We start from the raw sequence: 26,534 nt of genomic DNA, 5'->3' as shown, positions 1-26,534 counted from the left end.
AATTATTAATATTAGTGAAATAAAAATATATAATATTAGTTAATTAAATTATATAAAATATGATTTCAAAAAATTATCAAATCAATAGTGAAAATTTTTTATATAATATTTTGTCAAACGTTTATATATATATTTTACAGTAATTTATTTTTATTATCTAAATATTTTTTATATGATAGTCATTCAATTTTTTTAAATATATATTTAATATTATATTTATTATTAAAATAAAAAATATAATAATATCTGATGATCTGATATTCAGAAAAATAGGGTTTTACAAGGGTTTTGTGAACTTAAAAAAAACTTATCCGAGAGGAGAGTGTTTCTCACCTTTTATCTTTTTTCTCCGTCTGCCAAGGACTTGTCGTGGCCTTACTTCTATTAGGGCACCTGTCTTTGCCATACTGATATGGACGTACGAGAATATCAGATTTCTGTTGCATACGTAATGACCATTTAATTCTCCACTGACACGCATGCGGATGGACCCGCTAGGTGAATGAGCTGGCTGCCTTTCCTCCTCCGGATTGGGCCGGACGATGTGAGTTGGATTGGTGCCCAAGAGAGGTATGGCCTCAAGGCCTGAAGGACTGGGCCGGCCTGATTAAGAGATCTAAATGGAATCTGGTTTCCAGGATGAGCGGGCTGGACCTGGTTCGTTTGGGGCGGCTTAGAGGCCTTCAGATCATGGGCTGTCACTATTGGCCCAGTGATAGAGCATATTTTAGTCCATTTTATCATGATGTTCTTGATGTTTATTTACACATTTTCTATCTAATTTTATGGTTTTAATCATGTTTTGCAAATATTAGGTGTGAAGAAACAAATTGGAGAAAATGCTCTTAAAAGTGCCAAAAACAGTCACTTTCGGAAGCACCTTCGGAAGCACTTTCGGAAGCCGAAACTTCACTACTTTCGGAAGCACTTTCGGAGGCACTTTCGGAAGCCGAAAGTCACCCACTTTCGGGGGCAGCTTCGGCCGCCGAACCTTTAGTCCAGAAACGAAAGTCCTCTTCTGGGAGCAACTTTAGGCAGCCGAAAAAGCCTCCCAATGCACACTTTCCTTATTCAAGAAGCTATATCTCAAGTTGCCATATTTGAGGAGCTAAACAAGGAAAGTATTTTGAGATCCAAATCTTCAAGATTCATATTTAAAAGTTGGATTTCAAGATCCAGCTCATTAAGGAAGCCAAATCCCAAGATCACATGTTTCCCACTTTATGCCATGCACATTCAAGTTTCCATAAGAGGCTCCACCTTCCTTATTAGTGCATGGGCAGCCTCTTGACTATTTAGGCAACCTCTTGAAGATCTTGGACAGCAACTAAAAGACCAAAAAGCCCCCCTTGCATGTTCCACGTTTTTGCCTTCACCCATGCACAAAGAAGGCACATAACTCACCAAGGGTACTTTGGGAAGTCTCTAAAAGATCCATGAGCTGTCAAGAGACCTTGGGCAGCCTTTCAACACCTATTTAAAGGCCTCAAGAACACAAGAAGAGACACAATTCAACTCTCCAAATTTGGCCAAGCAAGGGCAGCCACTCTCCAAGGCCTCTCCACTTTGGTTCTTCATGTAATACCCGGCTAGACTCCGGTATCGGAATTCCTACCGTTCGGTGGAATCTCGGATGTCGGAAACCTCTAGAAGGGTAAAAGTATGTTTTCATAAAATGTTTTAATGCTTTTTATGGTTTTAAGTATGAAATAAAATGAGTTTTTGCATGAAAATAGCTTTGGAGGAAAACCCAGGTTCGACCGCCGAAACTCAAGTTCGGCTGCCGAACATGCATGCGTTTTGGAGGCACGTTAGGCCCCCGAAGGCGTAAGTGAGGGAAGTCCAGGTTCGGCCGCCGAACTTGCATGCGTTACGGAGGCACATTCGGCCCCCGAATGTGGCCTGGCCAGCCACCTATAAAGGGGTCCCTTAGCCGAAAACGGGCGAGCTTTTCTCTCCATTTTCGGCCAAGGTGAGCTCTCCGCCGCCCCTCACCGATCTTGAACCTTCTCCTTCAAATCTTTCACGTTTTAACAAGTTTTCACCTTTGTTTTGAAGATTTTGAGCATTAGAGCAAGTTTTAGAGCTTGGAGACTCAAGGAGTTAAATCTCTCCCAACTCCAAGTCTAGGTCGTCTCTCTCTCGATCTTCAAGAGGAAAGAGTCGATCTCTAGCTCATTACATGTTTTAAACTAGTTTTATGCAAGTTCATGGGGTAGAAATGCATGAGTAAGCTTATGTAGAGTTTATGGGTTTAATGTGTGTTTATGAGCAATGTGGCTTGTGTGTGGATGTTTGATGTGTTGTAGTTGGGGTTTAGGGTAGTTTGAGACCCCTAGGAGCCTGTGTGCTTGAGTATGTATGTTGTAGAATAGGAATATGCTTGATTGGAAGGTTTGGGAGGTAAATGTGCATAGAGGAGTTGAGTTTCTGCCACTTTGGAGAAGCTCAGTGTAACAGCCCGGAAACCGAACTACTACCGGCACTAGGATCCAGATCGGCTTAAGGCCGCCGGGACCCGTAGTAAGGCTACCATACTGTCTGTGTACCTGTGAAATCCCATACATGATCATACATTGTCTGTAAAAATTAAAACTTTCTTTCTCCATGGCTTAATCTGTGCATACTCTATCTCTATACTGTAAAAAATCTGCCAGAGCTCTCATCTTTGCTCAAGGCAGTTCCATCTCATACTATGTTAAGCCTGGTTTTTCGTACATAAGACATAAAACATTTTCATAAAAGATCATGTACATACTCAAGGGATAACCACTCTTATACATCAAGCACCATCTATACATTACACATTACATTATCTCTTTACAAATACATGTCCATTCTAACTATTACATAACTCTATACATTCTTCCTGTACCCTTCTGACATCCCTCTGAACTCTGAACCTGCAAAACTGGGGTTAGGGGAGAGGGGTGAGCTTCTATAGCCCAGTGAGCAGGAACTAATTAAAACAGTTATTAAAACATATGCTTTTATGCCATGCATCACATCACAACAATACACATCAAGGAAGAAGTTGTCACCTAAAGCCCTCCACATATCTGACTTCTAACCTAATCAGTTAACAGTCCACAGTGCCTGGGGCGATTAGGCCTCTTCCAGGACTTAATTTTCTGAAAACGGTTTTGTCAGGGCGATTAGGCCTCCTGACTGCATTAACATAATAACAGGGGCGATTAGGCCTCCCTGCTCACATTCATCATGCTTGACTCTTTTCATCATTCATATCATGTCATAGCATACCATACTGAGGGCTGCAAGATCATTCAACATTCATCCACATGAACATCAAATTATGCAATGCAACATCTTCGTGAATTCTAATGCAACAACCTAATATCACATGGCATTCATGATGCATGTCTTATGCTCATACCTTTATTATTTTTAAACACATTTTAAAACATACATAGTTAGTCCCACTCACCTCTGGCTGACTTTAGACTGACTTTGCAGGTTCTGTAGCAGTGCTCACTGCTGATCTCCCTGTTTTCTCTGGTCCGTTCCTACACATATTGGACTCAGATGAGGAACCAAACTAACTTAATAACATCTCTAAGAACTCCCCCAAAAGCCCTCTAAAAGACCTTAGAACATTCACATAACTTCCTCAACATGCATATACACTTGTACATGCTCCAAGGGGTCCAAAACTAGCCTATAACCCCAATAAACATAACATATAACACTTAAACATGCTTAAACATCAAAATCCCTAAAAACTTCCCCTAAACCTAAACATGCATTTCTACCCATACAAACTTCATAAAACCTTTAAAAATCATAAAAGAAGCTTTGGATCTTCACTTACCTCTTGAAGAACTTGAGGATGAAGGATCCTAACGTGGAGATGTGAAGAAATCCTTCCTCAAAGCTCCAAACTTCAAAACTCACTCTTTTTGCTCAAAACTTCAAAACAACCATAAAACCTTTAAAACTCATGGAAGATTTAGTGAAAAACTCAAAAATCATCAAAGTCAACATGGAGGAGGCTTGGCTCACCTTTGGCTGCTGGTGGAGGAGAAATATCCTCCTCTCACCGACCCTCGGGCCTTTTATAGGTGGCTGGCCAGACCACCTTCGGCAGCCGAACGTGAAGCCGAAACCATGCAATGTTCGGCGGCCGAAAGTGACCTTCGGCGGCCGAACATTAGCATTTCTCCCTTAAAGGTTTTCTTTCAAAAACTCACTTCTCTAACCCCTATTAAACCTTAAAACTCTTTCAAAATCATTCTTTAAAACATTAAAACATATCTAATACCCTTCTAGAGAATCCCGACACCCGAGATTCCACCGGACTACAGGAATTTCGATGCCGGACTCTAGCCGGGTATTACATTCTCTCCCCCTTAAGAACATTCGTCCCCGAATGTTCCTCAAATATATAAACACATAGGCACATATAAAAGAGGAAAAACTAACTTCTAAACGGACATAGGTATTGCTGGAACATAAACTCCTGTGTCTCCCCGGTGCACTTCTTTTAAAACCATAGTGGTTCACCAAAACCTTTACCATTGGAACCTCTTCGTTTCTCAACTTCTTGATCATTCTTCCTATAGTGGACCTTCACTTGCTTTAAAGACACATTCAGCAATACCATATCTCTCTCCTGAACCTCTATTCCTGACAACTTGACCATCTCTGTGTTCTTCTACTTGTTTCTGAGCTACTTGCTCCAGAAACACTAGCGTAACTTCCATCTATGTCCTTCATGCATCAATACCCAAAACTCTAACTATCCATCCTTCATCACCTATCTTCTAAGCTCCGCAAGCTTTCGCTGCGCACTTTGATCCTTGCCTTTCTCTCTTCATCTCTTTTAACCTGACTTCCTTTCTAACTCTTAACGGGTAATATCCCCGCTCAACTGTTCTTAATCGTACAAGGTATTAAGGATTAATCCCTCGTTTCCCCCATTCATACTGGAACATTCCAGAGTGGAGTACTAGGTCGGATAAAACCCTTATCTACCAGAACTATCAACTACACTCCTAACTCTCTTAACTCTGTTGGTGCCAAATGTTAACCCTATCTACAGGCACTGAAACTGGTCTTCTATCCTGATCATCTTACTTTCTCTCATAAACTACAAACCCTTGATCACCTCTTCCTGGGCAACCTATGAGCCTGTAGGGCTGATATCAAACCTCTGAGCATCTATACTCTGCCCCTCTAAAGGACTACCTCTGATCCATCCCATACTCTAAACACATCTACCTCGTCTTTGCAGACTCAGCAGTACTACGAGTAGCTAGCCAATCCATCACTAGAATGACGTCTAAACAGTCCAATCTAGAACCATAAGGTTAGATAGAAGGCATCTACTCACTATTAACTAACTCTACCATTGATGGATCACTCTGAGGTCTACTAACTCAAACAACACTCTAAGCCCAGAAGCTATCAGACCTACTCTCTCTATGGTTCTAGAACCAACAGGGGAAAGAAACATCAGGGCTTAAACAGACATACACATCAAAACATCCAATGATGGAGTTACCTGACACCATGGTGTTAAACGTGTCTGCCTCTTGCTATGTCATAGTAAAGATCCGAGCCGGAGCTGACGGACCTTCACCTCGGGGACCCACATGTGAAGAGGTTGACCCTCTTCCTCTACCTCTGCCCTGCGTCGTGGCTGGAGCTACTGGTCGTGGTACACTTCCCGAAACTGTCTGATGGGACGATGCTGTGAAAAATGCCTGAGGGCACTCACGAGCCATGTGTCCTTCCTGGCCGCACCTAAAACATGCTGAAGTCCCAAAAAGACAAACTCCTCTGTGCAACTTACCACACTTCCCACACACTGGAACCTCTGAGCTTGCGCTCGAGCCACTATCTACATTTAGTCCTGCTTTCATCCTATCCCAGAACTTACCCCTCTTTGATCTCCTAAGACCTCTTCCTCCCTTTTTACTCTTAGTAACTGCTTCGTTCAAAGAGGAGAGATCAACATTACCTGTCTCCAGGTTCTTGGGACCTGAGGACTGTGCCACTGACTGCTTGACTGTCCCATGTACAATGGCACTGGCCTCCATCTTCCTAGCTGCATCCACTATGGAGTGGAAACTCTCCTTCTCCGCCGGAAGGATCAAGGAGAAATACCGAGGATGAAGCCTTGTGGCATATCTCCTTGCCTTCTTTTGATCCGTATCATACGCCTGACCCACGTATGGTAACAATTCCAGGAACTTGTCAGTATACTCATCCATGCTCATTTCTTCCGTTTGTCTGAGCTGTTCAAACTCCACTACCTTCCGTTCCCTGGAACTGTCCGGAAAAGCCCAGCCGGCGAACTCATTCACAAACTCCTCCCAAGACATACTGTCTATCCTGGGATCTACATAGTTCTTAAACCATTCTCTAGCTTTCTTACACTTTAACGTGAATCCTGCCATTTCTATGGCCCTACAATCATCAGCTCCTAACTCGCTTGTTATCATCCTGACTGCATTGAGATACTCAAAGGGATCATCTCCCGTATTAAACTTAGGAGCATCCAACTTCAAGTACTCAGTCATCTTCACCTTACTTCCCCCTGAAGAACCGGGATGCTGTACTTCCACAGCAGGGATTACTGTTTCTAGTGGTGGTGGAGGTACTGTTTCTCTTGTTTCTGAATATGTTGGACTTGGTTGAAAAGGTGGGGGTGGATACATATAGTAAGGTGGATAAAAAGAAGGATATGGCATATAGGGCATATAGGGTGGATATGGGGCATAGCTGGAGTAATCCGACGTACTTCCCATCGAATACTCGGGGCCCTGTGCTCTTCCCTGGGACTCCCCCATACCTTCCTCAAACCTTCTCACATCCATGCTTTCATCTCCTCTCTGCTCTACTTCTACAGCTTCTCTTACTTCCTCTAATCTTCTTCCTCTACTTACTCCTCTTCTGCTCTCGTCCGGAGACCTCCTAGGGTCTCGTGACGTTCCCTCCCCGCTTAACCTATGTGTCCTTGCCCTTAGAACTGCAGGAGGACGAGCAGCTGTTCCCTCTCTATCTAGTGGGACTCCGGTCAATCTCGCGGATCGACGAGTTCCTCTCATCTTAACTATCTGGAAAACAACATATAGCATACACATCAATAACTTATAATCCATGTGAAACACATGAACCTCTAGCATACATCACATATAAAAGAATGCACATGCATGAATCATGGCGCTCCACATCATCATACAGACAGGACTAACATCCTATCCTAATGGACATGTTTTCCTATGGTGCTTGACTCACTATAACCTTTATGAACCCATCTCTATCCATCTAGGTCCGACCATGTGAACCTAACTGCTCTGATACCACTCTGTAACAGCCCGGAAACCGAACTGCTACGGGCACTAGGATCCAGATCGGCTTAAGGCCGCCGGGACCCGTAGTAAGGCTACCATACTGTCTGTGTACCTGTGAAATCCCATACATGATCATACATTGTCTGTAAAAATTAAAACTTTCTTTCTCCATGGCTTAATCTGTGCATACTCTATCTCTATACTGTAAAAAATCTGCCAGAGCTCTCATCTTTGCTCAAGGCAGTTCCATCTCATACTATGTTAAGCTTGGTTTTTCGTACATAAGACATAAAACATTTTCATAAAAGATCATGTACATACTCAAGGGATAACCACTCTTATACATCAAGCACCATATATACATTACACATTACATTATCTCTTTACAAATACATGTCCATTCTAACTATTACATAACTCTATACATTCTTCCTGTACCCTTCTGACATCCCTCTGAACTCTGAACCTGCAAAACTGGGGTTAGGGGAGAGGGGTGAGCTTCTATAGCCCAGTGAGCAGGAACTAATTAAAACAGTTATTAAAACATATGCTTTTATGCCATGCATCACATCACAACAATACACATCAAGGAAGAAGTTGTCACCTAAAGCCCTCCACATATCTGACTTCTAACCTAATCAGTTAACAGTCCACAGTGCCTGGGGCGATTAGGCCTCTTCCAGGACTTAATTTTCTGAAAATGGTTTTGTCAGGGCGATTAGGCCTCCTGACTGCATTAACATAATAACAGGGGCGATTAGGCCTCCCTGCTCACATTCATCATGCTTGACTCTTTTCATCATTCATATCATGTCATAGCATACTATACTGAGGGCTGCAAGATCATTCAACATTCATCCACATGAACATCAAATTATGCAATGCAACATCTTCGTGAATTCTAATGCAACAACCTAATATCACATGGCATTCATGATGCATGTCTTATGCTCATACCTTTATTATTTTTAAACACATTTTAAAACATACATAGTTAGTCCCACTCACCTCTGGCTGACTTTAGACTGACTTTGCAGGTTCTGTAGCAGTGCTTACTGCTGATCTCCCTGGTTTCTCTGGTCCGTTCCTACACATATTGGACTCAGATGAGGAACCAAACTAACTTAATAACATCTCTAAGAACTCCCCCAAAAGCCCTCTAAAAGACCTTAGAACATTCACATAACTTCCTCAACATGCATATACACTTGTACATACTCCAAGGGGTCCAAAACTAGCCTATAACCCCAACAAACATAACATATAACACTTAAACATGCTGTAACAGCCCGGAAACCGAACTGCTACCGGCACTAGGATCCAGATCGGCTTAAGGCCGCCTAGACCCATAGTAAGCCTGACATGACCTCTGCATACCTGTGAAAAACCTGTACATGATCAAACAATTTCTGTAAAAATTAAAACTTTTCCTGTTCCAAGGCTTAACCTGTGCACATAATATCTCTACACTGTAAAACCCCTGCTAGAGCTCTCATCTATGCTCTAGGTGGGTCATCCCATGTAATGTTAAGCCTGGTTTTTCATTCACATAACATAAAACATTTTCATAAAAAGATCATGTACACAAAAGTGTTACAACACTGTATAATAGTCAAGCACAATTCTATACATCATAAACTAATTCTTTACATTTACATGTCCAGCTAAACTAGTACATAACTCTTCTTTTTCTCTGTACTCTGCTGACACCCTTCTCTTGGACTCTGAACCTGCAAAACTGGGGTTAAGGGAGAGGGATGAGCTATACTAGCCCAGTGAGCAGAACTATAAAATAGGTGATAAAACATGCTCTCATGGAATGCATCATAACACAGTTAAATCAACGTCTGTCATTCTTATCCGTATGGGTTCACGTAAACGTCCTTCCCCAGAGAGTTCACGTAAACGTCCTTCCTCTCACGGTTTGATTATCATTTCATTAACACATAATAATGCAATGCGTCACCTTTGTGAAACTAATGCAATCAACCTAAGAACATCATGATGCATGAAACATGATAAAAATATTCATTTCATCATATTAAAATAATTAAGTTTAGTTCCACTCACCTCTGGCTGACTCTGTATAAACTCTGCAGGTTCAGGAGCAGTGCTCACTGCTGACCACTCTGGTTCCTCTGATCTGTTCCTACACAGATGGACACATATGAGGGACAAACCATCTCTAGAACATCTCTATAAACTCCCCCAAAAGCCCTCTAAAAGGTCCTAAAACAATCACACATAGCATGCATAAAAAGGCTGGACAGGGCACTTTCGGCGGCAGGTTCGGCGGCCGAAAGTCCCCTCCAGAGACGAAACTCGCCTACTTTCGGCGGCCGAATACTCTACCTTCGGCGGCCGAAAGTCCTCTTTCTAACCTTCGGGGGCAACCTTTGGCAGCCGAAAGTCTCGTCCAGAGACGAAACTCAACCTTCGGCGGCACTTTCGGCGGCCGAACCTTGCCTCCAGAGACGAAAGTCCCAATTTTCGAAAGCAAGCTTTGGCAGCCGAAACTGCCTCCACAAGGGGTTCGGCGGCCGAACCTTCCTTCGGCGGCCGAACCTGGCTTCGCCAGAAGGGCAGAGACTTGCTCTGCTTCATGCAAACTCTCCCCCAAACTTCTCCAACATGCATAACACAACTCCTCAACAAACATATACACTTGTATATGCACAAAGGGGTCTAAAACTATCCTATAACCCCAACAAACATCACAAATAACACTTAAACATACATATACACAAAAAAATACCAAAAACCTCAACTAAAACCCTACCATGCATATTCTATATCAACTTTCTCAAAACCTTTTAAAACATACTTTAACTTCCTTTACTAGTACATAGGGGCTTAGAACAAGCTCAAAAACCCCAAAAACATTTCATAAACATGCATATGGCTCAAGATCAACCCAAGCCTCCTCTTCATGCAACTTATGCAAAACTTACATAAACTCATGCAAACCCCTTCAAAACCTTCTTTATACACTAAAACTAGTGAGGATCCATGCTTACCTCTTGAAGAACAAGGGTTTGATGGCTAGAACTTGGAGATGCAAGGAAATCCAATCCAAACTCTCCAAACCTCACAACTTTGCTTCTTTGCTCAAAAATCTTCAAAACAACATAAAACTCATTAAAACCTTGAATGATTTGAAGAAAACATGGAAATCACCCAAGGAGACTTCAGCCTCACCTCTGGTTGGCAAAAATGGAGAAAATGACCCAAATCACCGACCTTTGACCTCTTATAGGTGGCTGGCCAGACCACCTTCGGCGGCCTAACGTGAAGCCGAATGCCATGCAAGTTCGGCGGCCGAAAATGACCTTCGGCGGCCGAACCTTGGCTTTTCTGCCTTGGTGCTTTTCATTCAAAAACTCATTTTCTTTAACTCTTAAAACATTAAAACCAACTTAAAACACTTTAAAACATATGTATTACCCTTCTAGAGAGTCCCGACACCCGAGATTCCACCGGACTACAGGAATTCCGATGCCGGACTCTAGCCGGGTATTACATTCTCCCCCCCTTAAGAACATTCATCCCCGAATATTCCTAACATAACATAAAAACATGTAAGCACATAGAAAAGGGGAAAGCTAACTAACCTTAAAACATATATGGGTATTGCTGGAGCATAGACTCCCGTGTCTCCCAGGTGCACTCCTCTAGATTGTGGTGGTTCCACAAAACTTTTACCATCGGTATCTCCTTGTTCCTTAACCGTCTAATCTGAGTGTCGATGATCCGTACTGGCTGCTCTATGTAAGTGAGATCTCCTAGGATCTCTACATCAGGCTCACTAAGAACCTTACTCGGATCTGACACAAATTTCCGTAGCATAGAAACATGGAACACCGGATGGATCCTCTCCATAGAAGCAGGTAAATCCAGTCTATACGACACATTTCCGATCCTTTACAGAATCTCGAAGGGACCAATGTATCGTGGAGCTAGCTTACCCTTCCTTCCAAAGCGAACTACTCCCTTCATCGGAGACACTTTCAGCAATACCATATCCCCCTCCTGGAATTCTATCTGTTTTCTACGGATGTCTGCATAACTTTTCTGTCTGCTAACAGCTGTTCTGATCCTCTCTCTGATAATAGGCACTAGTCTACTGGTGATCTCTACAATCTCTGGCCCTGCCAGAGCCTTCTCTCCTACCTCTTCCCAGCAAACTAGTGTTCTGCACTTCCTTCCATACAGAGCTTCATAAGGAGCCATCCCTATGCTAGCATGATGGCTGTTATTGTAGGCAAACTCCACTAAAGGTAGATGCTGCCTCCAAGAACCGCCAAAGTCTAACACACACATCCTGAGTATATCTTCAATGGTCTGGATGGTCCTCTCTGACTGACCGTCTGTCTGTGGATGGAAAGCAGTGCTGAAATCTAATCTCTGATGACTGGCACTGAGGCGGGTTCTCTAACCTGTCTGTCTAGCTCTCTCACATGAGCTAGAAAACCCTGACATCCCCTCCTAAGCAACCTACGAGCCTGAAGAGCTGATATCAGACCTCTAGGTGTACCCCTTTTGTCTCCTCTGAAGACAACTTCTGACCCATCCCGACATCTGAACTTAACTACTTTGTCCCTGCAGTCCAAGGTAGCACCATGGGTAGATAACCAGTCCATCCCTAGAATGACGTCAAAATCTGTCAAATCTAGAACCACAAGGTCGGCGGACATGCATCTTCCCTCTATGAAAACTGGACTACACTGGCAGACTAACTCTGCCACTAACGGGTCGCACTTGGGTCCACTGACCCATAGGGGACACTCTAGCTCAGAGACCATCAACCCTAACCTCTGAACGGCTCTCGGAGCAATAAAAGAATGAGATGCACCCGGGTCCATTAATGCATACACATCAGAACACCCAACAATGAGATTACCTGACACCACGGTGTTGGATGTGTTAGCTTCCTGCTGTGTCATGGTGAAGATCCTTGCTGGAGCTGACGGACCTTCACCTCTGAACCCTGCTGAAGAAGAGGCTGACCCTCTCCCTCTGCCTCTGCCACTGGCCTGCGTAGCAGCTGGAGCTACTGGTTGCGCCACACTACCTGATGCTGTCTGTTGAGGCTGTGCTGTATGAACTGCCTTAGGACACTCCCGTGACAGGTGTCCCTCTTGCCCACATCTGTAGCAGGCTGTTGTCCCAAACCGGCACACTCCCCAGTGTGGCTTTCCACACTTAGCACATACAGCATTGTCTGCACCAGAGCTTGAGCCACTTCCTAAACCCAGACCTGATTTGATCTTGCTCCAGAACTTGCTCTTCTTGGATTTTCTGAGGCCTCTGTCCCACTTCTTACTGCCTGATCTCAGAGAAGAAGGGTCTATACTTCCCCCACCTGGGGTCTTGGAACCAGAAGGCTGTGCCACTGACTGCTTGACTTTTCCCTCGATGATAGCACTAGCCTCCATCCTTCTGGCCATATCCACTATGGCGTGGAAACTCTCCCTATCTGCTGACTGTATCAAGGAGGAATACCTGGAATTGAGCCTCATGATATACCTCCTTGACTTCTTCTGGTCTGTGTCAAGGTTCTTCCCAACAAATGGCAGCAACTCCATAAACCTGTCGGTGTACTCATCTACACTCATTTGATCTGTTTGCCTCAGTTGCTCAAACTCTATCATCTTTAGCTCTCTGGAGCTTTCAGGTAAAGCCCATCCTGCAAACTCATTTGCAAACTCCTCCCAAGACATGTTGTCCACCCTAGGGTTCACATAGTTCTTGAACCATTCACGGGCCTTCTTGCATTTTAGTGTGAACCCAGCCATTTGAATGGCTCTACTGTCATCCGCCCCTATCTCATCTGTTATCACCTTGACTCTCTCAAGGTATACAAACGGGTCATCACCGCTTTCAAACTGTGGGGCACCCAACTTCATGTAGTCAGTCATCTTGACATTGCTCCCTCCAGATGAGGTAGGTCTAGGTGCCTGGGTTTCTAGGACAGTAGGTGCTGGTGGTGGTGGTGGAGGTGCAGCATCCCTTGGAGTAGGGTGTGCTGTATCTGGATGGTATGGTGGAGGTGGGTACATGGGGTACTGTGGGTAGTAGGGTGGGTATGGCATATAAGTAGGGTAGGGGCTAAAGTTAGAGTGATCCGATGTGCTCCCCATCGGATACCCTGAACCCTGTGCATAAGGTGGGTAATAAGGTGGAAAAACATATCCCGAGGCCTAAGTGCCTCCTTGTGACTCCCCTGTCCCTTCTTCTGACATGCTAACATCCAGATTCCCATCCCTCCTCTGATCTTCTTCCATAACTTCCCTCATATCTAAAGAACTTGCTCCTCTTTCTGTCCCTCTTCTGCTAGTGTCAAAAGACCTTCTAGGGTCCCTTGGCACTCTTTCTCTGTTTGCTCTACATGACATTGCCCTAGGCAATGCTGGAGGATGGGCGTTCGTGCCCTCATCCTCTGGTGGGACTCTAGTCAATCGTGCAGATCGACGAGTTCCTCTCATCCTGTTTTCTGAAAAACAGCACATACATGTAGAATATCAGCATCAAATGGTCCATGTGGAAACACATGAACCTGCATCACATACATAGCATACATAACATATCATTTATGCACATGCATATTATCATGGCATATCACATCATCAAAGCAAGACAGGACTCTACATCCTATCCTAGTGGACATGACTTTTCTTATTGTGCTTGACCTTCTATAACATCTATGAGCCCGACACGCTAGGTCCGACCATATGAACCTAGGCGCTCTGATACCACTCTGTAACAGCCCAAAAATCCGGACCGCTACCGGCGCTAGGATCCAGATCGGCGTAAGGCCGCCAGGATCCGTAGCAAGCCTAACATACATCCTATGAACCTGTGCAATCCCATTCATGATCCAACATAATATAATCCTGTAATCTTTCTCACATATCATTCAAGCATAGCCTGAACATAAACTTAAGCATAAACATAACATAACCATAAACCTCCACTGAAGCTCTCATCAAATGCTCCAATGGGGTATCTCATCATACATAAACTTGGTTGGATCTGAACATCATATCTCATAAAACAAAGATCATGTGCATACAAGTGGGATTAACAACATATAATGGTCAAGCACAACTCTAACCTCAATATCCAAATTACAAGACATATCTTACAAAGCTTCTACATTACGATATTTTTATCATGTCCACTCTATCTATTACAAGGCAAACATAACTTCTACTCCTGTTGACCTCCTGGTCTACCCTGTACCTGCACATCTGGGGTTAGGGGAGAGGGGTGAGCTATAGAGCCTAGTGAGCAGAATAGTAAAAACATTATATTTTAAATCATGCCTTTCATGGAATGCAACACATCACAAACATATCACATCAAGGATGGACTTGTCACTAGAAGCCCTCTACATAATCCAACAATGCCAGGGGCGTAGTGCAGGCCACACCTGGTCTTTCTCTTACATAAACATAGCATAACATAATCCAATAGTGCCGGGGGCGTAGTGCAGGCCACACCCGGTCTTTCACTTACATAATGCCAGGGGCGTAGTGCAGGCCACACCTGGTCTATCCATAACATAGCATATCCTGTCATACTGAGGGCTACTAGATCATTCAACATCCACCCGCATCCAAAGTATAATATGCAATGCAACATCTTCGTGAATACTAATGCAAACACCCTAAAATATCACATGGCACGTATGATGCATGAACATGCTCAAAAGAATGTATTTCATTAATTTAAAACTTAAGGTTTATTCCACTCACCTCTGGCTAGCTCTGACAAACTCTGTAGCAGTTGACTCACTGCTGGGGTCCTCGGTTCCTCGGGTCCGAACCTACACAGGTGGACTCCAATGAGGGACCAAACATACATAAACATTACTCTAATATACTCCCCAAAAACCCCCTAAAACATCATGAAATAACCATACAATTACATGCATGAAATGGCTGAACAGGGCATTTCGGCGGCAGGTTCGGCGGCCGAAAGTCCCAGACAGATCCGAAAGTCGGGCACTTTCGGCGGCACCTTCGGCGGCCGAAAGTTCCAGACAGAGACGAAAGTCTCTTTTCGGGGGCAAGCTTCGGCAGCCGAATGCTGCCTCCACAAGAGGGTTCGACGGCCGAAAGTCCCTTCGGTGGCCGAACCTGAGCTTCTCCCGAATGGCAGAAACTCAGCTCTCCTATGCACATTTTGCCTCCCAAGCTCAAATCATGCATACCACTTAACTAAAACATGCATACAAGTTCCTAGGGGCCTCAAACAAACATATACCCTATCTACAACACTTCAAACACACAAACACAAGCCACATTGTTCAAAACATAACATTTACTCAAATATTCATACAAGCCTATACATGCTATTCTACCCCATAAAACTCTATAAAACTTACTTAAAACATGTATTGAGCTTAAGATCGGCTCTTACCTCTTGAAGATCGAGAGTGAGACGACCAAAACTCGGAGATCCAAGCAAATGAGCTCATGAGTTTCCAAAGCTCCAAAACTCGTTTTAAATGCTCAAAACTTTCAGTGCAAGCTTAAAACTCAAAGAAAATAGTGGGGATTTGGAGGAAGAACACTAGATTTGGAAGAGGGAGGTCGGAAGCTTGCTGTGGCCGAAAATGGGAGAAAGCTCGCCCATTTTGGCTAAGTGCCCCTTTTATAGGTGGCTGGCCAGGCCACGTTCGGGGGCCGAATGTGCCTCCGCATGCATGCCATGTTCGGCGGCCGAACTTGAACTTCGGCGGCCGAACCTGGGTTTTCCTCCAAAGATTTTTCATGCAAAAACTCATTTTTATTTCATACTTAAAATCACTAAAAACATGAAAACATTTCGTAAAAACATGATGTTACCCTTCTAGAGGTTTTCGACATCCAAATTCCACCGGACGGTAGGAATTTCGATACCGGAGTCTAGCCGGGTATTACAAAGGGGAGGGTTTAGGAGATAGAGAGATGAACTCTGAGGGTTCCAAGAGCTAGAACTTTGAAACACAACTCAATCTTCAAAACAAAAGTAGAAATTCGTAAATTTTTTAAGAAATTTGAAGAAATTTCAACAAAAATATCAAGGAGGATGTATGGACTCACCTTTGCCCGAAAATGAAAAAAGAATTCTCACATTTTCGGGCTGAAAGCCTTTTATAGGTGGCCGGAGAAACCACCTTCGACGGCCAAACTTAAAGGTTCAACGACTGAACCTTAATATTCCTCTAAAACTCTTTTCTTTTCTATTTTTTTTAATATGATTCTAAAAATTTCAAATTTATTTTATGAAAACCCTATTTTATCCTTCTAAAAATTTCAGTTTCGAGATTCTGAATATTAACAGAGATTTCATCGGAAAATTAGAATTCTCACGTTGGAGTCCAACATCTAGCCCGATATTACATTTAAAAATTAATCTAAAATATTTAATTACTATATAATTTATAATTAAAATGTATGCAATGGCATAAGTTTTAAATCCGTAACATAAAATCACTTCAATTTCTATTTAAGTAATATAAAAATTCATTTGAACAGTAATAACAGAATTCTAGATTAATTTATTGATTACGATAATTGTTAAATTATATATATACATATCATGTATAATATTTAATTAATTTTTTAATATTTAAAAAAAATAAAAAAATTATTTGATTGATTTAAATAGTTATTCAATTTTTTTAATATTTATTCTCTGATTATATTTGAATAGTCCAATTATGATTATAGTTTTCTGCCTACCAATCTGTTAGACAGAGAAGGTGAAAAATTTTATATAATAAAAATTGTACAAAATAAATTATCCAATAAAATTTTTAGAAATATACATGAATTTAATTTTTTTTTCTTTTATCTCAAATTTAAATTTTCATGCTTAAAAAAAATCATTAATTTGAGAGTAGAAAACACAGCGAGGCGGGCCAAAAAGAAAGTCCATGCCCATTCAATATACGGCCGAAAAACAAACAGAGGAAAACCCAATAATGGATCTGGCCCACCCAGAAAGAAACTCTAAAATACTTTCAAAAACTTTTTCTAGAAATAATATTTTAAATATTATTAAAAATCAATTTTAAGAAAATTATTTTGTTAATAATTTTATTTTATTTTAAAAAGTTTTTTAAAATATTTTTTTATATTTAATAAATTTTAATATATTTAAAATATCTATGTACGGAACATATCACGTGTGTCGAAAGTGAATAGTACGGCTGCTATGCCATGGCTTCTCAATCTCAAATAATTCACTGTACGACACAACGAGCAAAAGCTGAATATTGACCTTGACTTACTTACAACCATTCATTTTCCCAACGGCTAACATTTCTCTCTCTCAAATAAATTCAATCAAAATTTTCCACACATGATAGGTGTGTATACTTTATTTTTCCAACCACTATTAAATAATTTAAATTAATATTTTAATAATTATATTTAATTTAATTCCAATGAAAATATTATAAAATTTAATAAAAAAATTATTAAATAATTTAAATTAATTTTTTAATAATTATATTTAATTCGATTGAGATGAGAATATCATAAAATTTAATAAAAAAAAATATAATATTCAATTACTTTCTATATTTTTAATGTGGAAAACATTTCAATCGATAAATTAGGTAATTCTGAATACTATATAATAGCGAGTATAAAAATAAATTTATAAATTTTTTGAATTAGTTTGGATCGAATTATTTTATAATTTTTAATTATATTTATTATAAAAAAATATGTTCTCACTATAATGCAAATTTATAAAAAATAATGTTATTAAAATAATATAATAATTTAATATATAATTTGTTATTAGAATTTAATTTTTTATAAAAATTAAATATTTTAATTTATTAAAATTTATTTTTATATAATTTTAATTATTTAAATAGATTAATATTAAATAAGATAAATAAAAAATAATTACTTAATAATAAAAATAATATATAAATTAAATTAAATAATAAGTAAATAGTTTTAAAAAAAATTAAATGAAGAGTTGAAGTTAAAATTTTAAAAATAAAAAGTAAATATTTTAAATTGAAAAATATTAGAAAAACTGAAAAATTAAATAATAACATTATTTTAAAAAATAAAACAAAATTTTAGTTAAATAATTTTAAAATTAAAATAAATTAATCAATTTTTTAAAAATATAAAAATTTAAAAATATAATTTTTCATATTTTAAAAAAATTATCTATATACTCCTATGAAATTTTACAGATTTCAAGAAACCCATGGTCCCCCTGCTGAGTCCACCCCCTGTCATGGGTTGTTGTGATTTAATTTATGGTATTGAATGAACCAACTTGTTCAGTGATATTTTAAATTTTAACATTTACTTTTAAATCTTATTTCTGTCATTGACTTTCTCTCTCCATCCTTTACTTTATATTCAATGACTGTCAATGCCCCGCAGATGACCAGAGCTATAAAACCTACAGTCTCCGTGAAAATTTTGGATTTCAAAGCAAATTCGATTTACATCATCGATATCACAATTTTCTTTAAATTTAATTAAAAATTATTCTGAATTATTTAAATTCATTTTACACTTAATTACAATGTAAATGCAATTAATAATGTATATAAAAAATTATCTCATTAATAATTTTTGTATAAAAATTAATATATTATAAAATATATTCTTTCTATTAAATTAATTATTTATATAAATCGAATTTAAATAATAAATATTTTATATATAAAATCAATATATAATTTGAATTCAAGCTACTGATTCTCAAAATTTAATCAATTAAATTATTACTATTCATATTTTATTAAAATTTAATCATATTCGATAATAAAAATACAATGCGAAAAGTTATTTTGATATTTTTGTAGTTAAAATGTATCACGTTAAACTTTGATTAATCTCTTATCAATCTATTTTAGAATTTAATTTTATATTTATATTTATTATTATTAACAAAATAAAAAAAAATATGTAGTATTAGTTATATAATTAATATTAACATATATATATAAAATAAATTTAAAAAAGATATAAAAATTTATTTATTAATAATAATAAAATTTAAAAATTAAATTATAAATTATTTTAAAATTTAATATATTTAAAATATCTATGTACGGAACATATCACGTGTGTCGAAAGTGAATAGTTACAACTTTTCAAATGTTTGCCTTTTACAAAGCAAAAGCTGAATATTGACCTTGACTTACTTACAACCATTCATTTTCCCAACTGCTAACATTTCTCTCTCTCAAATAAATTCAATGAAAATTTCCACACATGTCAGGTGTGTAGACTTTATTAATAAAAAAATGTAATATATATTAATTAAAATTTAAAACTTTTTACTATTAATAATTTAATTTTAAAATTTTAAAATTTATAAAATTATTTAAAATTATAAATTTTATTAATATTATATTTAAGATAAAAACTTAAATGGAGAAAGTGTCTCTTAATAATAAAATATTATAAATTATTTTATTATATTTATATATCACGTATATAAATAATATTAATAAAAAAATTTAAATAATATATATTAATTAAAATTTAAAACATTTTGCTATTAATAATTTAATTTAAAAAATTTTTAAATTTGATAAAATTATTTAAAATTTATAAATTTTATTAATATTATATTTAAAATAAAAACTTCAATGGATAAAGAGAAGTGTCTTTTTATGACAAAATAATAAAAATTATTTTATTATATTTATATATAGCGTGTATAAATAATATTAATAAAAAAATTTAAAATTTTTAGTTTTTAATTTAATTATAGGTAAATATGAGTTAATATTATTTTTTTATATAAAATTAATTTATATTTAAAAAATAATAAAATTTATATTTAATATTTTATATAAATTCTTATATTTTAATTTTTAAAAATTAACTAAAATTATATTAAAATTTATTCAAAATTTAAATATTTAAATTAAAATACATTATTAAATTTTTTTAAGCCATTTGATTATTAATTTATATAAAAAATAATAATAATACTATTAAATTATAATATAAATTACTAAATTTAAAAATTCACGGATTCATTAAAATTATATCAAAATTTAAAAATCGGACCAATTAAATTAAAATTAAAAAAATTAAAATAAAATATAAATATGTACAAATATTAAATTTTTTAGTCGATTCACCTTAATATTAACTTTTTATTTTTTTATTATTTCAAAATTATTATTTATTTATTTAAATTATAATAATATATAAATTGAATATTATAAATCTATTTTATTTTATTTTATTTTTTAAACAATTTATTATTAATTATTATTTTTTAAATGAATATTCATATATTTCTTTATATTTTAATAAAATTTTATATTTTTAAAATGAATGTAATTGAAAAATTAATAAAAATTATTTTTTAATATATATAAAAAAATAAAGTAGATAAAAATTATAAAATGAAAAATATAGAATAAATACATATTTAAAAGATAAAATTTTATAAATAGTAAATAAACTAATATAATTAAATCATAACCATTTTCATATATTTTTCACTTCATGACCTTATTATTAGTATTTATAAATATATATTTTAATATAAATTATTGATTAATTATTTCACAGTTCCTCACAAATTCTATTAATAGTTGATTTTTAATTGTATTTACTATAGAAAAATCTGTTTTCACTATAATTATAACATGCAAATAGTAGATTTTTAATTGTATTTACTATAAAAAAAAATCTGTTTTCACTATAATTATAATATGCAAATTCATAAAAATAATATTATTAAAATAACATAATAGTTTAATATATAATTTTTTATTGAAATTTAATTTTTTATAAAAATTAAATATTTTAATTTATTAAAATTTATTTTATATAATTTTAATTATTTAAATAGATTAATACTAAATGAAATAAATAAAAAAATTATTACTTAATAATAAAAATTATATATAAATTAAATTAAACAATGAATGAATAATTTAAAAAAAATTAAATGAAGAGTTAGAGTTAAAATTTTAAAAATAAAAAGTAAATATTTTAAATTGAAAAATATTGAAAAATTAAATAATAAAATTATTTTAAAAAATAAAATAAAATTTTAATTTTATAAAATATAATCATAATTTAATTAAATAATTTTAAAATTAGAATAAATTATCTATATACTATTATTTTAAAAAAATTATCTGTATACTCCTATGAAATTTTACACATTTCAAGAAATCCATGGTCCCTGCTGACTCCACCCCTGTCATGGGTTGTTGTGGTTTAATTTATGGTATTCAATGAACCAATTTGTCAAATGATATTTTAAAATTTAACTTTTCCTTTTAAGCGTTTGTATGGTTAAATTGGTGGTAAGTACGATATTAAATTTTATTATTTTAATTTTTAATTTTTAATTTTTAAAAAAATAATTATTTTTAAATCTTATTTTCTGAATAATTTCAATGACTGTCAATGCCCCACTGATGACTAGAGCCATGAAAATTATGGATTTCAAAGCAAATTCGATTTACATCATCAATATCATAATTTTCTTTAAATTTAATTAAAAATTATTCTGAATTATTTAAATTCATTTTACACTTAATTACAATATAAATGCAATTAATATTGTATATAAAAAATTATTTCATTAATAATTTTTGTATAAAAATTAATATTTTTTTAAAATTTTAATTTTAATCTTTTTAAATTAAAATATATTATGTTGATTTACTGGTGGATGGGACAAGGGTATATTGAATCATCAGACTCAAACAAATGTCTTGAAGACATTGGCCTTGAATATTTTATGCACTTACTGTCTGGATCTTTCTTCCAACAAGATGAACAATTTGATGCGTGATAGCAGTATGGCTGGGAATCGGAATATGATAAAAGTTGATGAGAAAACACATCATTTGTCACTTGGTTTCCACTTTGATCCTAGCGATTGTGGGATTCCATCTGCCAAACAGTTGCGGACATTTCTTTTGCCATGTCAAGAAGTTTGGCCAAGTAGTGAAGGAAGAAAGAAAATGCCGAATAATGAAACCTTATTTTCCAACTTTAGGAATTTACGGGTGTTTGATTTACATAATTCTGGAATTGAGAAGGTGCCAACTTGCATTCAGAAGATGAAATATCTGAGGTATCTTGACCTTTCCAGAAATGATAAAATCAAGGCACTTCCAAATTCTATTTCTAGACTTCAACTTTTGCAAGTGCTGAAACTTTCCAATTGTGAAGAGCTTAGAGAGCTACCAAAAGATATTACCAAGCTAGTCAATCTCAGGCATCTTGATTGTGAGAGATGTTGGAGTTTGACGCACATGCCGTGTGGGCTTGGAAAATTAACTTCCCTTCAAATGTTAACTTGGTTTCCAGTTGCCAAAGATAGTTCTGTCTCTAATCATGTTGGGGGCCTGGTTGAATTGAATCGGCTAAACTTGAGAGGAAGGATAGAGATAAGAAATCTCAAGTGTGTGAAAGATGAATCAGAATTTGAGTCAGCTAATTTAATGGAGAAGCAACTTCTTCAGTCATTGAGTCTGTGCTGGAATCGAGATGATGATGATGATGACAACGACAATGTAGATGTCAACTATGATGAAAGGTGCTTGGAGAGGCTTCGGCCACACGAAAACCTGAAGAAGTTGAAGGTGTGTGATTATGGAGGCACGAAATTCCCTGATTGGCTTTCTTCCCTCACAAATTTAGTTAATATTTGTATACAAGATTGTGGAAATTGTGACCGTCTTCCCCGTTTGGATCGAATCCCCTCGCTTCAATATTTAAGGATTGATGGATTTCCTAAACTTGAGTTCATATATCATGAGGGGGATAATTTCCCTGGAGCAGGAGGCGGAGGAAATGAATCGACCTTCTTCCCATCCCTGAAGGAACTGTATATCTTGGATTGTCCTCACCTGAAGAGTTGGTGGAAGAAAGGGGATGATTTAACCATGAAAATAACAGCGGAGCTCCCTCACTTTACTAGACTTTCTAAGCTAGAAATTAGTGAGTGCCCTCAGCTGACTTGCATGCCGCTATTTCCAAACCTCGATGAAAAGCTACTGTTGGAAAACTGCAGCTTAGTACAACACTTGCAGCAGATGATTAAGATGTCGATTGTTCAGGCAGTGCCATCAACTTCTTCTTCTATTGTTCAGGCAGTGCCATCAACATCTTCTTCATCATCTTCATCATCGTCAATGCTTGGGCTCTCCAAATTGAAGGCATTGTGGGTTGTGTCAATTGAAGATCTCAAAGCTTTTCCTCAAGAGTTGCTACTGATCCTCACTTCTCTTGAAGAATTACATCTCAAGGATTGCCCACGGTTAGCCAGTTTACCTCTTGAAATGCGTCAGCAGCTCACTTTACGAGCTTTAGATATTAAAGGATGTTCTCAATTGAAGGAAAAGTATGGAACTAGAAAGTGCTCCGATTGGCGTATAATTTCTCACATCCCAAATATTCAAATTGATGGGCAAAAGGTTCAATGGGATCGCAAATATTTAGGGGATCAGGAGGATTCTTCTATCGTTCCTGCAAGTCCTCTCTCCAAATTAAAGACGTTGATAATTGAGGATCTCGAATCTCTACCAGAAGACTGGCTGCCGAATCTCACTCGTCTTCAGCACAGAATCCAATCAACTTGAGTGAGTTCCGGGGTATCCGCAGCTCGATCAGAAGTCCTATAACGACGATCAGCTAGCAGTCCTTAAGTACATCATCTATGAGAACAATGATAAGTAAGTACATCCGTTAACCATTTGTGTATGGCTAGCTTTCCTTGATTATATATTCTCTGTGTGCTACTTTTCGAGAAAGGAAGTAACAGATTTTGTTATAACAGTGAGACCCTTTTTGAAGGAGATAATTGCAGCCTTGCTAGATCAAGGATTGAACATTGGAAGCCTAGACAATGGCTTGAGAACAATGTACGTTATTTGATATGATTGCAATATATAATCTACTTTCTTGCGTGTGAATGATTAAATTTTAATCCTCACGTACCATTATATGATTATATAGGATGTTGACATGGTGGTGGAGGCGGTGAGAAAGGAGGAAGTGCGAGAAAGGAACGGCACGAATTGGTTCTTTCCATGCATCACATATCAAAGCTACGAGAAAGTTTCATTCTTCAAGGAATATTACGATGACCACGTACAAAATTTTGCAGTGACAAGTGATCTCGAGGCTTGTGAAAAGGTAGAAAATAACAAATCATTCATAACAACTAGTGGATAATTTTTCTTTTTTTTTTTCTTTTACAATTTTATTGTCTTGTACAATCTCTCTGTGTGTTTCTTTTGCAGATTTACATCCCCATCCATGACTATGATCGCCAGCACTTTCTGCTGGCTGTGTTGAAAGTCCCGAATCAAACATGCTTATGGTTTGATCCGATGTGGAGCGATGAAGGTTACTCTCTGACAGATGAGGAAATCCTGCCAGTGTTGGTAAGTTGTTAGCATTTTCTTCTTAAATATAATCTCTGGTACAGGTATATTATTTATTTGTTTCTCCCATGTTCTTTTAGCTCCAAGGCCTGGACAATTGTGTACCAGGTATTAAGACGAAGCCCTTCTTCCCAACTTTCGAAGAAGTAATCCAAAAGAATGCTCCTCGGCAGCCTAATGGGTATACTACTACCAAACTTTGTGATCTCATACTATTGTGATTTGTATTGTTCAACTTAGGAGCGAATGATTTTCCTTTGCACCTAGATGGGATTGTGGCATCTATATCATGAATTTTCTCCGTGATTTGCCGGATGACAATGGGAAGCAGTTCGGCAAAACTGTTGTTAATGTCACAGAGGTAACTTCACTGACTCGGTGAACCTTACTTTTCTTGTTAATATCCGGCAAAACTGTTTAAAATTAACTAATGCTTTTATTGCTACAGTTCATCGAAATGGTTTGAATTCAATTCTTTTACTGGTTCTGAATAACCTTTCAATCTAAATCCTATAACCAATAGCCACATGAACTTTTATCATTCACCTCTTTGGTCCTTCTGTTATGCAGCTCAGCTTTCTCCTTCTTGCAAGATTAAGAAGGTAAGAACTCTGAACCATTCCTCTGTTGTTTAATGTCCACCACCTAAAACGGGAAATAAAATTTTAAGATGCCAGTTTTCTAACTCTTGGAGAGACATTTCAATACTATGTGCAGAGTTGTGCCCTGAAAGGTTACGAAGAACAGAGTTCAGAAATGCAAAGCAGAAAGTCCATGGCCTAATTGGAAAGGAACAGAGGTTTCTGAGACCAAATAATTGAGTTTTCCTTTTAGAAAAAACAAGTACAATGATGGTTAATCTGACATTTAATTGTATCATTAACTTTATTGTATACCAGGCGTACGTTATGCAGATTTTATTGTACATTATTATTTTGTACATTCCAACCCTGCTTACCAAGCATGGCTAAGTTAAAATCATGAAGCGATTTAAAATCTAACCCGCCGTCCAGTCTGTACTTCGCCATTCTATGCCAACCCAGCCGGTGAATACTGCGATTTTGATCAGCACCCTTACTCCACCAATATCGAGTCATCATACGCTGCAAATCAGCACATAAAGTCCGAGGCAGTAAAAACAAACTCATAACATAGTTTGGCAAAGCTTGGAGGACTGTTTTCAAGAGGACCTCCTTACCTGCTTGGAACAGTGCACGATGCTTCCATGAATTCAGCCGCTTCCACAAACAATCCTTAACAAAACTGAACACTTCCCTCTTGTTACTACCAACATGAGAAGGGAGTCCCAAATAATTACCCAAATTCGGCTTCTCCTCAATCTGGAGCACTGAACATATAGAAACCTGAAGAGCCACAGGAGTATACTTGCTGAAAGAAAGAGATGATTTTTGAAAGTTAACCAATTGTCCAGATGCGTTCTCATAGATGCGAAGAATACGCTTGAGCTCCAACGCCTCTTGAACATTTGCTCTGAAGAAAATCAAGCTGTCATCCGCGAAAAAAAGGTGGGAGATCTGCGGGCCACCCCGTGATATCCTGAACCCATGAAGACTGCCACGGTTTATACTGTCTTGTAAAAGGAAGGATAGCCCCTCAGCACAAAGAATGAATAAATAAGGCGACAAGGAATCTCCTTGCCTCAGTCCCCTCGTTGGTAAGATAGGGCCGATTTTCTTGCCATCATGCAGAACCCAATAACGAACAATAGAGATACAAGAAAACACCAAAGTAACCCATCGTTGCGCAAACCCCATGCAGATGAGCATGTCACGAATGAAATCCCACTC

General features: G+C 37.2%; 1 protein-coding gene across 1 annotated transcript in view; it reads left to right on the top strand.

Annotated features, from left to right (window-relative positions):
- Window positions 1–25,637, top strand: part of LOC110624285 (putative disease resistance RPP13-like protein 1) — a 30,780-nt gene extending 5,143 nt beyond the window's left edge. The window contains exons 2-9 of the mRNA XM_021769390.2: window positions 23,932–24,012; window positions 24,117–24,201; window positions 24,296–24,475; window positions 24,583–24,726; window positions 24,807–24,907; window positions 24,994–25,087; window positions 25,297–25,328; window positions 25,444–25,637. Of these exons, the coding sequence (XP_021625082.2) occupies window positions 23,932–24,012; window positions 24,117–24,201; window positions 24,296–24,475; window positions 24,583–24,726; window positions 24,807–24,907; window positions 24,994–25,087; window positions 25,297–25,328; window positions 25,444–25,456 (730 nt within the window). The 3' untranslated portion in view covers window positions 25,457–25,637. The remainder of the gene's footprint in view (window positions 1–23,931; window positions 24,013–24,116; window positions 24,202–24,295; window positions 24,476–24,582; window positions 24,727–24,806; window positions 24,908–24,993; window positions 25,088–25,296; window positions 25,329–25,443) is intronic.
- The last annotated feature ends 897 nt before the right edge of the window (window positions 25,638–26,534 follow it).

This window comes from Manihot esculenta, chromosome 10, assembly GCF_001659605.2.
Source record: "Manihot esculenta cultivar AM560-2 chromosome 10, M.esculenta_v8, whole genome shotgun sequence".
In the NCBI taxonomy this organism is placed as follows: Eukaryota; Viridiplantae; Streptophyta; class Magnoliopsida; order Malpighiales; family Euphorbiaceae; genus Manihot; species Manihot esculenta.
This window is presented reverse-complemented; position numbering and strand designations above follow the sequence as displayed.